Here is a 17,695-nt window from a genome sequence, read left to right as displayed (position 1 = left end):
TCATATCTTTCTGGTCCCATCCCTCATTAATAGCCATAATTATATTACCTCCAAGCAGTTTGCTCACTCTTTATTTAATATAGCACATACTTCAAAATACTGTACAGTGCTATAAACATCTTTCTAGATGCAGTTATTAATTCCACATGGGAGATGGCAACAACTCAGCAGTTTCCTACTTAGTTTCCTCCTCCTGCCCAGGAACAAGGAGATGCAATTCTCACCAACCCTAACAAAAATCCTTGTTCCTGCTCAGTATAGAGGAAGTTTATCAGCCACTCAGAAGTGCAGAGTGAGGTTTAAGAGTGTCCATCAGAAATAGTTAATGATTTTGGCATGGTGTGGCTAAAACTATCTCAGTAAGAGACAGCAGACTCAGGTAAAGAGTTTCAGTAAGAAATGAACAGACTCAGGTAAAATATCAACATTACAGAGATACCTTGTGATGCAATGTATCAGTGTAAGGTATCTGTGGGCAACAACACAAACCCTATCAAATAAATGAAGGTAGGTGGGACGGCTGCATTTATCATGAGATTTCTGTTGTTTTATATATTTGCATCATTTTCAAAACTTAAAGACGACCTTGCACTTCACAAACTTAATACTGAGTGCCTTAAAACATCCTACAAAGGCTCTGTTAAGTGCCAGGGCCCTTAGAATGCTAGCAAGTACTCACGCCCAGCATTTTAGGATGGCGGGGGGGGTGGGGGGGGGGGAGAGAGGAGGGGAAGAGAGAACAATAAGAGTTAGATTTATCACCCTGAGGCAGAGTATCAGCAACATTATGAGACTAAGTCACCGATCCTGCAATCTAGTTCCTCTGCTCTATCTTCTTTCAGGCATATGAAAATGCACATAAAACTGAACACACACTTTAACTACCTGGAGCTACCTCTACAGGTATCATTTTCTCGTCAGTCCAGGCTAGCTTGGGCTTCACCCTCTTACTATAGATTCCTTCTTTTTCCTTAGTTGCTGTACTGTCTGGAGGATTATCATCCGTTAAGCCAAGTACATCTGCTGGAAACCTTGGAGGAATAGCATCATTTGATCCTGCAGAAAAAGAAAGCAATAGTTACAAGTAAAAAGAGGAAGCAGGAAAGATAGATACACACACAAATTGCACAAAGACAATACCAGAAATGAAGCTTAATATTCAACTATTAGTAGCAATACATTCGCCAACCAACAGTCACAATGACTAGTGAGAAATTCTAATGACTAACAGCAAGAAATACGATTTTTACCTTTTCTACTAATGAGCAGAGAAGACAACAATAAAATTAGCATTAGACAAATCAACTAGGGAGTCAGACACAGAACTTTGAAAGTCCAGACTCCCTTCCACTCACATTAAAATTCCAGACATTTTCACCGAGTGATGTAAATAGCTATTTTCTAAACTCAGAATAGCAATGGAGAAAACTGGAAGAGTAGAGTAGACCTGATTAACCCCTAAACAAGAATTCTAGACAATAATGGTAGAGCTCCCTTAGCATTACCTCTCGTCTCCTAATGGTTAGAAACCTGAAATGATATCTAACTGATTTAGCAACCTTATCAACACCACCTGGTTACATTCAGCGGACTTAACTCAATTTCTTTCAGCTACTGAACTAAGAATCCTCCCTGCCACAGCACGGAGTTTAAAAATTAAATTTTTTAGTTCTGCTGTGTATTTTCTAGAACCTTGAGCTGCCTCATCCATATAACATATCTTTACATTTAGCACCATAGTTCCTGCAAAATGTCACAGATACATCATCACATCCGTATGTCTCATTTTAACTGTATTAAAACAGATAGACTGGAAAAAGGTAATGAGCACAGACACATAAATAATTACAAGCACAATCTGTGGCAAGAACAACTAACCTGTGCACTTCCTGTCACCCTCTCATCAACCTACACCCCTGGGGCACATTTGTCAGGATCATGAGTTTTATCTACAAATAACTGTGGATGTCAAAAAGCTCTGATCAAAAACAACTTGAAAATGAAGCCTATAATGCTTAAGCAACATATTCTTTACATATAGAGAAAGAACTAAAAAATAAGAGGTAAAAGTGAAAGAATCACAGATCATCTTTTCCTCCACTTAATAAGAAAAGCTTTTTATTAGGGAACGAGGGGAGCTTAATGTGCATTTGAAACCACAGTTATGAATGATATTGTTTAAAGAAAGCAACTTTCAGTACTAAGAAAGTTATTATCTGAAATTCACATTACATTATGCAAATGCTTCAGAATACACACTTACCAAATAAAAAAGAAAAAGCAAGAACATGGTAGAAAGTAATAGCAAGTAGGGAACTGAAGGGAAGGAGAACTGGCAGGGATATGAAAGAGTCCAAATGGAATAGTAATTCCATTGAAAAAGTAAAGAATTATCAATCTACAAGACATTCTGAGCCTCGCTTTTTTTCTCACTGTCAACAAAATGAGGTACCAAACTCACCTTCACCAAAGAAAGATCCATAGATCTTTATGTTATAAAGTGGTGTGAACATCAGTGTACTTAATCTAAACTGGTAGGACAGAACAGCTCTGAGCTCAGCTGAGAAAATTCTGGATATAAAATGCATATATTTAGATATCATTCTGTATTCAAAGATCTAAGTACCTGAGTGCGAGCTCTCAACAGCCACTTCTGATGCAACTGGAGATGTTTTGGATCCTGCCTTTGGATAAGGAACATAATACATCTCAGTACTTCCAGAAGGTTTATATGGCAGCAATAACGGCTGACCTGCAGGAATGGAAGGCAAAGCAATTAAGGGAAATAAGGCTCTAATCCTTTAATGCAACAGAAGATAAAGGTAGTAGATCAAGACCCAAGGAGATTGCAGATGATGTTCTCTGGGGTAAACCTAGAGAAATACAATTTTATTAATTAGTATATTCTATAGGAAAATTATTATCTAATGAACACTCCCCTATTTATTAGAAGGTTTACCAACCAGCTAAAAATCATACCTATAATCTATAATTTTCAAAGATCAATATCAGATTTGTAATTAAGGTGACATGCACTAATTTTAAAAATTTAGTTCACACACCCACACAGCTGACCCACATTTAATGAAAACACTTTAAATTATCATGAACTTCTGTCTCTCAAGTTAATAAACACAGTGTGCTGTTATGACAGAACAGCAGTGGATTTTCTGTTTCCACAGGACAAAAGGACCAGAAAGTTAGCTGGCTTCTAATAGCAAAGACAACAGGTCATCAGGTAGATGAAGTATCTTCACACTCCAGTGCAATGAAAGAATGTTCTCTCAATTCATACCATTTTAAATACTTTCATACTATTTTAAATACCTCTAAAAAACATCAGCATGGATCACAACTGTGTGGCAGGTGCATTCCCCCAACCAACAGGATTAAGAGTCCTGTATTTTTAATTTTATTCTAGTGATAATATTGGTGTGCATATTTTCTCGTAATACTTGTGCAAACAAATTACTTTGACTACAGAACAAATGAATAATTAAATAAGTCTCTTTGTAGACTTTGTAGCCATTAACTAAATCAAATTACCTAGACATTAGGTCAGAAAAATTCTTTGGACCAGATCTGCATACAACAAATTCAGTCCCATATGAACCTAAACTGAACCACCACCTTTTGATACAGCTCTCTACCGACAAGACTGTAAAGCCCAAAGCTTTTTCTCTATGGGCACTCTTAAGTATAAATAGGAAAATTATCTCAAGAATGTTACTCGAAAAAGAAAAAACACACCTCCAAAAACTTCTCCTCCCCTCCATAAATTTCTCATAAAACAGAATAGATGGAAGACTGCATACACATAGCAGATTTTTTAATTTGCTCACCACTCTGCCTTGGAAGAGAAAAAATCCTGTTAAGGGATGAGGTGGTACAATTGGAGACTTCACGTGCTTTTTGGACAGATGATTGCTGTAGAGTATTTTCACTGTCTTGTGAATTAACATTAATTTCTGCTGAAAATGTTGTTTTTTCAGGACTTTCTGTTGTTATCTGAGTCGTAGCATCAGAAGTCATTTTCTCTTTTTTGTCAGAAACTACAGAGCTGAACTTATTCTTCAGATTACATTCCCCTAAACCCAGAACAGCACCCTGTGATCTCTCACAGCTTTGCTGAAGCAGAGGTTTTAGCTCTTGCTCTGCTGCGCTTGGAACAGAGGAAAGCTCAAGGCAGGAATCTGCTGAAGATACCAGCACTGGACAAGAGGAAGATCCTTGATCTGCTGGAATAGGGTCACTAGCTGATAATTTAGAAACAGCTTCTAATAAGATTTCTGGAGTTTTCAAAGACACTGGCTGAGTTTGAACTTCAAGCTTGTTCCCCAATCTCGTCTCATTTTCAGTATTTAAGTCACTGCACGGCTCTGAGTTATTAGACGTTGGGGAAAGAGTTATATGGACACAAGACAGTACTTTCTTAGTTGGTGATGTAGGATATACAGATGTGGTAGATAAAACCTGATTTGGAGATGAAAGGCAAGACACACTGATTTGCTCTTTAGCAACCTCTTTCTGAATGAGAGAGACTTTATCAGAAGGATTTTTTTTCTCTTTTTCTAAGAAACTAGCATGATCTTCTTGCAAATCTGTTTGTACAGTTGGACCTAGACCTTCTAAATTCTCATAAAATTGTAAGTATCTGGGTGAGCTACTCTTTCCCTGATATGAGCTCACAGAATGGGGTTCATGAAGTCTATTCCTATCTTGACTAAATCTTACACCACAGTCAGCCCCCATGAATCTGGCACTACGTCCATCTAATTCAGTTGCATCTCGAGGCAGAATTTCCTCAATTTTTTTTGCAGAATAGGTCTGTTCCTCATCATCACGGATGCTTACAGAATCCTGATCTGACAGAAAATCTTCTTGGTAAGACCCCATTCTGCTACTGTCAGCAGAAACATGATGAAACCTGTCTTTGTCAGCAGTAAATGTAATCTCATTAGATAGTGAACCAGCAACCACTGGACTTGAAGGAGGACAGATCTTAGACCTCTGCCAATGTTGTTTATCACGGCCCTGCTCCTCAGCACTAGCACAGCCAGTCACCAAAGGCATTATCCCATCAAGAGCATCTCCAGTAAAGCTGCTGCCGAGTATCATGGAATTCAGTAGTGACTGAGAACGTTTACGGGATGAAAAGGTAATAGATGTAATTTGCTTAGCAATTTCTTCAGAAGACTCTTCCATAGACAGTTTCTTCCGAGATGGTAAATGCATTTCTGCCATTTGTGTATCAGAAGCAGCTGGAAATTCAATTACATGTGTGTCCCATTCTTTTTGCAATGGTGCATGATGTTCAATGCTGGCATCGGAATGACTAGTTGCAACTGTCTGATACTGGCTGCAGAGAGGTGTTCGAACAGTACTCAGAGATTTAAACTGTGTATTCCTCTGTAGGTCATAATCAAAGGGATCGGCCCTATATATTGACTCGGAAGGCTCCTTAGTCCTAAAGACTTGTGTAAGGCTGTCAACATGAAACTTTTTGTTGCTTGAAGCTCTGGAGTGCTCTACGTCCTGTTCCTGACTACGGTTATACTCAGAAGCAGCTTCCAAAGTGCATCCCTTTAGATCCTAAAAATGTACAGAAAAATTTTCATGGGTTATGCAGACAATTTTCTATCTCTGTCAAAATCAGAATTTAAGAATCCAGAGACTAACACTGTTGATAATAAGGAAACGGTCTTCATGAATGAGAACACACTTTCTCTGGAACTCATCTGTTAATGCAGTAATTAAAAACTTGTCATCTTAAGTGCCAGCAAATTAGTTAATATGGTTCCGATGCTATAACAAACAACAGTGGCATTTATAATAGAATCTTTTAGTTATGTTTTGTGAGCTATAAAGTGAGTAACACTATCAGGTAGGCTGATTAAGTTGTAAATACTCCAAAACATTACTCCACTCACAAGAAAACAAGCATAAAACTTTCTACCTTTCCCTTAGTTTGCATCATACACAGCTGGACCTTGTCATAAACCCAGTTCATGATGTACTAGGAATAATCACTATTTTTTGAATGCACATATGTCCAGTACTTAAGTTCAAAGTGATTCAGATACCCATCACAGCTTCATAGCTTCAGAGATATTTTTTTTAAATTAAACAGCCAGTTAGCTACATAAAATCACAGAAAAGCTTAAGTTGGAAGAGACTTCTGGAGGTCTCTAGTAGAGAGACTCTTCTTGCTCAGAGTATGGCTAACTTCAACATTAGAACAGGCTGCTCAGGAAAGTCCCAGCCTTATCAAGTTTCAAACATCTCCAAGGATGGAGATGTTGTATACAACTTAAATAATGCTCATAATCCTTAGTTTACTGATGAAAGGCATTCTTTCATAGTACTATGCAAAAAAAGAAACACATGCTTACGAAAAGAAAGTTGTTCTTTAAAAAGCAGTGAGAAAACATTTAATTAAAAAAGCTTTAATTTTCCATAAAATCTATTTCTTTTTTCGCTAAAACAGGTATGCCAACGTCCCTCAGACAAGAGCTGTAACTAGTCTTCTTACGGTCACTGCCCACTGCTGACAATGACTTAAAATGACTTAAAATAATGAAAGCTTTAATTTACTCTTTAAGGTAAATTATTAAAAAAAATCCAATTTGCATATGCAATTTAATCTTATTCTCCTAGCAAGAGGGAGATGTTTTTTCCACAGAAATATTCTTTGTTTTGGAAAGCTGCTGAAACTGTTGGATAAGGGAAAAAAAAGACTGAATTACTAGAAACAGATAAGACACTCATCCAAATAAAAACGAAGTGGTCCATAAATATATTGCCATCTGTCTTTGTTCACAAAATCTTGGGCTAAGTTATATTTACACCTTCATCTGATGACAATTGCCCCATAATAATAATCACACCTCGATACCAACTATCTTAAGGAGCAGCTATATTTAGCAATCTGTTATTTGACTACCACCAGTATTTAAGCATCTCCGGCACATATTTTACAGTTGCACAATAGTAAAAAATACTGAAACCTAAACTACTTGCTTATGCAAAACTAATAATTTACTTTAGTAAACAAGTTCTAGCCTTGTATCTTTCCTTGATTTTACTGACAATCACTTTTCTCAGCATACTTTCCAGTCTTCATTGCTTCATAGTCTCTCCTTCCTCAAGCCCCATCATCACCGTCAAAAAAATCCCAACAGCAGTAATCAACAACAGTTTGTCTTAGCAGGTAAATAAAATTAAAGCAACATATGTTACAGTCCCTCAGCAGAATCAGAAGGAAAAAAAAACACTTTACTCCCCTCCACTTCTCATCGGATGCTGTTGCCTTTCAGTGCCTGCTAATGAAGTAGGCTACTGACACTAAAATTAATAGCAAAATTCCCTCTAGGGTATGCTCTTCAGCTACAGTCCTAAGAGGACTGTGCACCTTCTTCTGTGGCCTCAGAATGAAACTTGATTTTCCTATGCACCTTTTGCAGACAAAGCACTGAATAAGCTATACAGAGTTAAAAGGTTTGAAAGGCTCAGCAAACGACTCTAGTTACTTGGCAAAACAAAACAGAATTAAACACATGTCCAAATACATCTAGTAAGTTTTAATATTCCGTATTTTCCTTCCATTTCTCGTTATAAACAGCAGAGACTAACATTCATCATGGATTGGGGATAAACGAGTGCAGAGGTTTTCACAAGGTTGACAAGACAGACAACCAAAACTCAGTCCTCCCTGTGACTGGCTCACCCCCCTCTTCCCCTGCTTTCTGAGCTCGCCTGTGCACATGGGGGGATCGAGGGGTGGGCTTCAAACTTTGTTTCCAAGATCTTTCTCATTACTGCAGAAGCTCCAGATGCAGAGTTCTTCTTTGCAGCATCTTACCTGACTGGTGTAAGAGAAAGCAGTCTTGAAGGAAAGAAATGCAAAGTACCTCTAGATTAACGATCACACTGCAAACAACTGAACAAAATATCACGCTCCCAGAAGCATGCAGAAAATCTATTAGTCTAATAGCACAAAGAGATAAAGCCTCACAGGTATGATCAGAAAAGCTTAAGTTGCCATCCCCAGTAATTTGTCACCATCAGCACTGATCCAAAAAAAATGCAACAGACTTTGCCCTGAAACAAATTAGGGCAACTACTTACCTGATCTGCTAACACTGCTCATCTGTGGATGGCAACTCCCTCCCAAGATGAGAGGCAGTAACAAAGCACCTGAGACTTCAACTGCTGAAAGCAGCTGAAGCAATTCTAAATGAATATTTATCCACACACTGAGATTCCGCTCACTTCAATAGATATGCACTAACTGAAATAGATACCATACATTTAGTTCCACTGCTGACACAAAATATCAAATCACATTTAACACAGCATGCTAGATAGCAGCTCCTTCTTACATCACTTCACCCCATCTCTTTTAGACTGGTCGGATTAGAGCCAGAGGTAGTATCATTGCTAGCAAATGCTGGAAACAGATAAGACAAAGACAAATAGTTTCATCAGCATCCAAAATTTATATCAAAATCAGAGTTCATGCTAATGTATGTGAAACTATAGGCCATTAAGCTTCTTCAGAGAAAATTTCATAAGCATACATATCATTCTACTAGTTTATCAGTATCTGCACTTCTTTACTTTAATTTTAGCATCATTAAAAATTACATTTTCTTTGATGTGCACAGAATAAATCCAAAACAAATGCACTGCCATGAAGACAGTCCAGATGAACTTACTGTGATAAAAACAAACTTACAATGTTTTTGGTGTAAAACATATTAAATATTCCACAAATTAAAAATAAATACTCCACAAAAAAAAATTTCCAACTTCTGCATCCAACATGTCATTAGTAGCAAACTATTTCAGAAGGCTTAGATTCTTCTTCCAAAACAGAACTCTTCTGTGGCCTTATTTTAATTTACTTGTATTCCTCCATTTCGTACAGCTAAAGTAAATAATAAGGGATTACAGAAGTGTGCAAGGAGATATGGCAGTCCTGTGCCAAAGCAGGTGAGCTCCTGAGAGTATTCCTTCCCCAAACCAGGTATCTGTTCCATTGCCCAGTGTAATTACACAGTGGCTTCTACAACATATAGCCAGCACAGAAGCTCATCTTCCCAAGTCTTTCACATGTTTTACTGCGCTCATTACACATCATCTTTCCAAAAAAAGTTCTTTATAGTGTATGATAGACAAGAGACTGTGGTGTAACTCTACAGCTACAACTTACTATTTTTTTTCAGGAAATTCACCAAGTATGAGGAGTGGAAGAACACAGCGCTCTGTATATAAAGGGGGAATGCTCTTCAGTAAGTGGAAAGATACCCTGTCTGCATTCTTACGGACGCCAAGTAGCTAAATGAGGCCATAATACAATAAGGTCTCTAATTTAGATGGAAAACTGATGCGTTTGAGAAACATGTTGAAATTTCAGAAAACCCTCAGTCTTAACTGGGGCACCAAAATAAACACATATACACGAAGAGCACAAAAAGAAGGCTGATTTTTAAAGACAGTGCTCCTGAAACAGAATGCTGCCTAAGCATCCCTTGGTTTTTCCCAGTTTCTTATTCTAGAAATTCTTTTATCTGGAAAGACCATAATAGTTTAGGAAGAATAAGAATAACCTGGCTGATTTCTGAAGACCAAGACTGACGTTTCATATGCTTTTCTTAAAAACCCTCAATGAACTTCCTGTTATTCTACTGCTTTTTGTGACTGAAGAGCATCATCCATCCTAGCGGTAAACTTCCAAAGCCCATCAAAAGAATAAATATTAGCAACTTACCTGCTTAGGCTAAAACTAGACCTCTACAGCCACAGAGGCTGAATATTAGCCATCAAAAAAGCGAAGTATTCACATGCATGTCTTGGCAACTACCTGTCTCCCATTTACCACAAACGATATCCTAACAGCAAGTCTACAGGACCAAAATGACACCATTAGCCAAAGGCCTATCTATTGAGAGGCAAAAAAAGAAAATATATATAATTTTTTTATATGTGTGTGTATTTATATGTTATATTTATATAATATGTATATGCATATATATACACATACACAGACACATACACACATATACTACCAGGCAATCCTCCTCAAGAGGCCCTGTGCCTTCCTTTTCCATGAATGGCCAGGTAAGACCTTTAGGAAGGGTCAATACGAAATACAGGCAAGGTTGAAAGTTCCATATTTACCTTGTGTTCTTAAGCATCTCTGCCAAGTTTTAACTACTTACACAGCTATGCTGTTATAGAGCATTCCTCACCTTGTGTAATGGAAGAGGTATAAGATCAGAAGAACCCCACAAATTAAACTTACAGAAAACAGATACACTGTGCAAGGATTGCCAGTTTTTACAGAATAGAAAACGAAGAAAATAAAATTCTGATTTTGAGTTATAGCCATAAGCATTACTTGCTATTTGGGATACATCTTCAAAATGAAATGCCAATATCATATTGAATGTTACTTTTGGGGGGCCACAATTCAGCTGAGCACTTCAGTAAATGCTTGGAGCGTGATTACGTACATATGTCCCAATGACATTTTTAAGCACTCTGATCTGTTTGAGAAATCATTATAATGCACTTTTTTTTTTTTTTTAAGAATAACTGTTACTTAACACATCACAACTGACTAACACATACCAAACAACACTACTATCCCAAAAGTCAGATGGAGCAATGTTCAGAAGTGAAATTTAGATCCCTGAGAAGAATTCTCCCAGGCTGTTCTGCTCCTTCACTGCATTTTCTGTTTTGTAGATAAGCCTCACATGTTTTCTGCTGGAAAAAAGTAAAAATGTCATGGTGGTTCTTGAGTTTTCACCTGTAAAAATGAAAGGTAAAGCCTCAACTTTCTAAAAAAAAGGACATTCATAGTAAGACTGCATCAGAAGCAGTAAAGAAAGATGACGTTCTGACGAAAGAATTGTTTGCATGAACACTAAGAACAGTTTGCCTTTGTTAGTCTCTAAAGCTTATAAAAAATTACTTTTCTTCTAATCTTTGTTTTGTTTTGTTTTTGGGTGGGGGGACTGCTTTTTAATCAACGTATTGTAAAACTGTTTGGTCCTAGTCTGTAACAAATCAGCATTAGGGACAAAGCTGTAGTCTAATAAAATCTGAATTAAGAAAAAAGAGAAAGCTTCAAGGCCTCTAGCTTGATTTATAGATTGAAGCAAAGATGTATTTGTGGGCTGGGTCTTTTTTATTATTATTATTTATTTATTAAGTGAGAGGAATCCTTTGTCTAAATTTCCAAAAATAAACAACATTGTTAAATTGATTTTTTTTTTAAGCAGAAAATGGTTATTTAAAGTCAAGTAATATATGCCAGCTTACAAAAATTCCAATCAGGATAAAATAAATATATGAACTAAAAGTGTTCCAAGTAGCATTCATAAAACATGACAACAGTTCAATGGCAAGTTTTCATAAAAGAAAGGATCGTAAGAGACAAAGCTCATCTAACTTTATCCCTGTCCCAATTCAGCATTAACTATGCTAACATTATTCTTTACCAATACTCGCTTACCTGTTCTTAAAAACATACTATGATTACCACATTATAATCTTCCTAAGCAGTCTGCTCTCAGGATCCTAAATGTTGAAGCATTTATTTTCCAATAGCAACATTCTTTTTTGCTCTTTAAGCCCATTACTTTTGACGCTATCAATACAAAGGAAGAACAATTTACTGCCTTCCTTCCCAAAGCATCCTTTTGCATACATCAGATTACTTCTTAACATTTCAGAAAAAAATGGGAAGTAATACTGCTATCACTTAGATAACGGTATTACCTTGTATAATATCCTCCTTTACAGGAGGAGTTTACAAGACAATCACCACATGCACAAATGTGTTGTGAAAAGCAGAACTAATTAAGCCTATTGAAACTGTGACCTGTGCGCAGCTTCTTGCCATGATAATACTTGCATCTTCATTGACCACTTCTCTCCCCTTCATTGCTTCAGAACATATTCAGCTCTCCCTCCCCTATCACATCCCTCTCCTTCTACTACATCCAACTGCTGTGCATGGGGGAAACAGCATGTGCCACGGCAGGTCCAAAGACACACACAGGAAGCCACTATACCAGGCCCAAGCACCAAATAAGGGTATGCACTAAACAGAGCTCAGGTTAGTTTGCATCTCTCTTTCCTAACTAGCTACTGGTCTTGAAAAGTATTGTAGGAACATAATTCTTGAAAACTTCTGGTGCCCTGAAATTGCAATCGGTTCAAAAACTGTTGAAAAAGACTGACAGGACTTCGTATCACAGAAGCCTCATTTCTTTAGGATAACACGCAAGATGGTAGCATTTAGCTGCCGTTTAAAGAACTCTGTGTCTTCTGTACCTTGGCTACTCCAGATTTCCTGGCACTCAGAAGCAGCTCTACCTTGATCTCCTCTATTCTTCGTCGGTCCTCTTCAGTCAGGTCTGACAAAGATTCCTGAGATCGGCTAGCCAGTTTTAGCTTGACCCATGCTACACAGAAAGATAAAACAAAACAGAAAGCAGTTCTCCCTTCATTTTCTCACATCAGGTATGGTAACAGTTTTGTAACTTGTAATTATGTAGCTTTGTAATTATGCAATGCATTTCTAACTACCATGACTGAGGAAATAAAGACCACTGTGAAATAGCAGAGCTGGGTGACCAAGAATATGATTTAAAATTGGTCTCTTGAATATTTCTTTGGAAAGATGGACTCAGAACCCATTGCATGGTTCTGATAGTTATATTTATGGTCTCTGATTGAAGTCAATATTTCTTTCACGCAATCCTCTCTCCCATTTTTAACAATTACATGGACAAATAGTACTTTTCACAAAATGCTGGGGTTTTATATCAATATTTTGTTATCAACATTAGGCAAAAAATATACTCAAACTGGAAATGTATAACAGTTATATCTCATTCTAATATGTTATATAAGACAATTAAAAGACATTGATCATTTACGCCCTGCAAAATGAAGACTAAGACATGCAACTGTTCTTTTCAAAGATAAAAGTAGTGAGGAGGATGGCAGAGGAGTAACATGAGATGGCAAGAGATATTACCCAAAGAACAAGAGTACTGAAGGGACAAATAGGTACAAACTCACTCTGCTGAGACTGAAAATTAGAAACTGTTTCTAAGCATCAAGGGTCTGGAATAGCCTGCCCTAAGGAGATTGGAGGGGAAGGGAAAGAGCGCCAGTTATTTTTACTGAGCTCCATTAAAGCTTATCATCATTATACAAACACCCTTAAAATTAGGGGAACAGCCTCAAATGACCTAAGATGTCCTTCTACACCCTATATCCTTTCACTTCAAAAGCATCTTAAAGCAATCTCTAAAACATATATGCAAATCGAGATTTAGCATTGTGACATTAAGACTTTGTAAAACACAACAGAAACATTGTATTACCTCGTGCTTTCCTCTCCTCTTCCTCTGCACTTCTTAAAATTTGGCTGGCCTGTGTCACAGGTGATCCATTTCTGAGAAGGTTTTTGACATGGGCAGCTAGTGAATCTCCACTGCTACTGTTATCATTCTCTTGAATTCCTCCCTTCTTGCTGCCAGCTACACTAGCTTTAGCCAAGGCACTCTGGATGCTTCCTAGGGCATCAGTGATACAGCCTGGAGACTCTGATGGAGAACGATTCACAAGCTCTGAAATTTTTCCACTGCTCAGTTCACTACTTGCATTACTTTGTACAACAGCCACAAAAGCAGGTGCGTTTCTGTCTGTAGTTGCACTACTGCACCCTTCTGGCTCAGACCTTCCTACAGATTTTCCAGTCCTAAACTCTTTGGTCATCTCTTTCATCATCTCTTCACTGCCATGTAAATTGACATCAAGAGAACTTCCACGTCTCATACTGCCTTGGTAAGAATTCAGGGACTTCATTACTGACCCCTCTTCTTGCATACTTCTTCGGGTCATAGCTTCATCCCATGAAAATATCCTCCGAAACTCAGGGACATTGTCTTTCACTACCCTGGAATCTTTGGGGCCACCCTCCTTTTTAATTAGCACTGGAGAAGAATCAACAGTTTCTCTAGAAGAGGCAGTGGAAATGATAGGGTCACACCAGCTACCAGCTACATCCTCTGCCTCTGCTAAAAGCTTACGTATTTCTTTCAATGCATCAGATCCAATCAAGGAATCACTTTCTTGATCCTTATTTCTCTCATTACCAGAGGTACCTACACTTGAAGGTTGTGATCCTATCTCAACTTCCATTTCTTTTTTAACTCCAATCAAAGAACCTGCAGACCATCTCCGCAGGCTACTATTTGCATCTTTTGATTCATTTTTAGCTACCAGATCTTGAACATGTTTTGTAGCAAGCTTAGCACTCTCTCCATCAGAACAGCAGTCAGACAAGACTGTCTGGAGCAGCTGATTTTGCTCAGCTGGTTTGGAGACAGCTAAATGTTCTGCTCTGCTTTCAACACAATGGGAGGCAGTTAGCTTCAGCTCCTGTTGGTGGCATGAAATACTGCACTGACTCACTGGTCTGTCTCCAGAAGATCTTGAGAAGCAAGGAGAGAGTTCACTGGGTAACAGAATATCAGAGCCAATTTCCGAACCCATTGGGATAGACATACTGAGAGTGGAAGTGCTAGAGTTAAAACTTGTTTGTGTAGCATCAACTTCAGCCAGCAATTCATCTACAAAGAAAACAGAAGATCCATTAAGCTGGGGCTCTGAAAAATATCCGCCTCAAGAAAGACTACTTTTCTGGTACTATAGAGATTGTAAACGAGAGGAAAAAATGCAAATACTAGGAAGCATTTAGGAAACGGTTTTTAGAATGCAACTTTGAGGTAAGATCTCCATGGGAATTATATGCTAAAAGCAGTCCCGTAGACCATTTTGAAAAAATATTAAAGAACCTACAAAATTTTTCTTTTAAATAAAAGATTAAATTTTAAACAAAAGTTCTTAAATATATGACATATTGGTTCCTGTATGTCCAAAAGAACACTTGGATTATAAAAGTATCCCTGTAAGAAACAGAAGTGCTTTGGGCAGTATTTCCAAAATATTTTTGGACAAAGGACTGCTTATTGATAATCTTATATCCTGTACAGAAAAGTCCAAAAGCAAACAAGATATGTATTTAACATTTGAAAATATAAAACAATAATTGCTTTACAAAAATGTACTTAAATGCAAATGCTGTTCTTAAATCTTTTAAATTCCTACTGGCAGGTACTGACAACAGTCAAGAGCTAACTCCCTAGTATGCCTGACAACAGTTATTTTCTGTTTCAAACATAATTTTGTTTCATGGCCCAACCACTGACAGCTTAAGTACACCACAAAGACCAGCTGAATAATATCTATACTGAGAAAAACTGCGTCCCTGTCCTCTGCCAAGTCTTCTCTGATGCTTTAAGCAGGAAAAAAAATAAAAATATATATTTATATATATTTATATAATTATATATACACACTATATACAAAATTACATATACATCATTACATATATATATATATATGTATGTATGTATATAAAATATATTTTTAAAAAGAATACACACATACAAGCAAGAAAGTCTGATGGGCACAAGAAAGAAGTATTTGATCACTGGTGGTCAGAAGGACAGGTCTACACAGTTTTCTTGAAAAGTCACAAACTTTCAGGGGAAAGACAGGTATTCATTGTGAAAAGCCTTCAGATTAGCTGTCCTGTGTGGGGTACATTATGCAAATGTCAAAACAAAAGAGGACAAAATCTGCTAAGGAACATACAATATTTTAAGCATGTTACAACGCACATTTTAACACATTAATGGCATACTACATATGCATGCCACTGAAGCACATCTTAACCCTACCTGAGCACATACTGTTCTTCATATAAAATGATTCAGTGTTTGTTAAGGTCATATCAATATATTTTTATGTTGAGATAGACTGATTCATGAATTGATTTGGTCTGTTATAAAGCGTGCATAACTTTTTGTTGCACTGAACAGACCAAAAAAAATGAGTGTTCGCTTCCTCAGGAGGAAAGTGAAACCATGAGTTACTGCTCTCACTAAAGAGAGAGTCTGATAACATTTCCTTAATCTTTAGATTAAAAAAAAAAATCCTTTGCAAGAACTCTCCAAAAAAAAAAGTAAAGAAAAAAAAGATAAATTGCCACTGCACTGACTAGAAAAGACTATATAACCATGATTCCTTAACAAGGAGGCCTCTTTTCAAAGGTTTCAATGCTTACTTATCCAATGCCAAATATCTCCTGTCTCAGAACAGAGAAGGTTGAATGATACGAATGAAAGAGGGTACCAAGTAAGAAGTCCACTGGCACTACCAGGACAGGAGCAACCCCACAGATGTATCTGCAGTTCTGTATCCTCTAAGGTTTGCACAGCACAAGGCCCTCCTTCCCAATACCTTGTGGCTGCTGAGCCGTCTTCCTAAGCGTGTCAGTGGAGTCCTTCAGTGTTCTAAGCTCTGAAGGGGAAAATTCAACTTCCCTGATCGGTCCTCGAGGTACAAACGGAGTCAGTATAGATCCAGGTGACTGGTCAATGCCAAGGTTGCGAAGATATACCTGATGAGAGATGAACAGAAGTAGTATTTGGCACTCTTGCAAAGAAACAGAATGTCAGTGGATTCAGAAGTTTATGGATGTTCTTCCCCATGAGCTTAAAACACACACCACTTATCTTAAAACATTTTCAGCTTAAGTCACATTCAACTTGCCTAACTCTTAACACAAAACACTAACATAGTCACATGTTAGACAACACCTCCAACTTACTTGTGACTCAAAGCAGGAAATAACAGGCCTCTTTTCCAGCTAAAATTACTAAAAATAGGCCTGCCTAACCAATATCTTACAAGCCACATGCAACCCATCAGGTCAACTCACACATCCAGCAACCTATTCCTCATTATTCTATTTCTGGAAGTAAATCAGAAATAGGCTGCAAGAGTTGTTCCAATTCTGATAGCTTGTACCTGACCAACACTTTTTCCTGGCGTTTTCATGACTTTTCCCTCATCACGGGCCAAAAATGGAAGCTGGTAATGGTCTGCTACAAACCAGTTAATCCTTTGCCTCACTCTTCCCATAGGACCTGAAATTTAGCAAAAGGCCAGCAAAGCAGGGCCACATATCTTGTTCTTGTGATAACAGCACACTACTAACAGCCTTTTTACTCATACATATGCTCTGTACATTGCACAAGCAATAATAAACCTGATACTTCAAAGGAAGTTGGAAAGCTTTGCCCTCACCTGCTTAAAATGTCATTTAACAGCTAGAAGTAGAACACAAAGCTTTGCTTTAAAAACTTTTTCTTCCAGAATGTCAAAGCTTGTGGAAATAAAACAACATCATGAACTAGCTTTCTGTGACATCTCTACAGGGAATAAATCTGTCCTGGCCAAGGGACAGAATCAGTCTCCTCTATTCAAACTTCTATAAAGAAACTCAGCTGATCTTATATAAAAGCACACACTTATCCAGTGGACTTGCATATAAGGAACATATCTCAGCAGTATCTCAAAAACTCCCTGGTTATCAAACAATTTCTAGACATTACCAACTGCATTAGTTTAAGTTTATAAATCCTAGGGCCTCCAAGTATACCAATTCTCTGCTCAATTAAGACTTAGGCTTACTAGTACAGCTAAAGCAGTAAATCATTTCATAGTATTTTAAAAAAAGGCATAAAATGCATGCCTT

At 37.5% G+C, this 17,695-nt stretch overlaps 1 protein-coding gene across 1 annotated transcript in view; it reads right to left on the bottom strand.

Annotated features, from left to right (window-relative positions):
* ALMS1 (ALMS1 centrosome and basal body associated protein) overlaps positions 1-17,695 on the bottom strand; it is a 71,888-nt gene that overhangs the window by 21,199 nt on the left and 32,994 nt on the right. The window contains exons 6-11 of the mRNA XM_062574487.1: positions 16,396-16,555; positions 13,410-14,660; positions 12,349-12,479; positions 3,843-5,592; positions 2,627-2,752; positions 886-1,056 (exon numbers count right to left, since the gene is read on the bottom strand). Of these exons, the coding sequence (XP_062430471.1) occupies positions 886-1,056; positions 2,627-2,752; positions 3,843-5,592; positions 12,349-12,479; positions 13,410-14,660; positions 16,396-16,555 (3,589 nt within the window). The remainder of the gene's footprint in view (positions 1-885; positions 1,057-2,626; positions 2,753-3,842; positions 5,593-12,348; positions 12,480-13,409; positions 14,661-16,395; positions 16,556-17,695) is intronic.

The sequence above is a fragment of the Rhea pennata genome, chromosome 4 (assembly GCF_028389875.1).
Source record: "Rhea pennata isolate bPtePen1 chromosome 4, bPtePen1.pri, whole genome shotgun sequence".
NCBI classification, from domain to species: Eukaryota; Metazoa; Chordata; class Aves; order Rheiformes; family Rheidae; genus Rhea; species Rhea pennata.
This window is presented reverse-complemented; position numbering and strand designations above follow the sequence as displayed.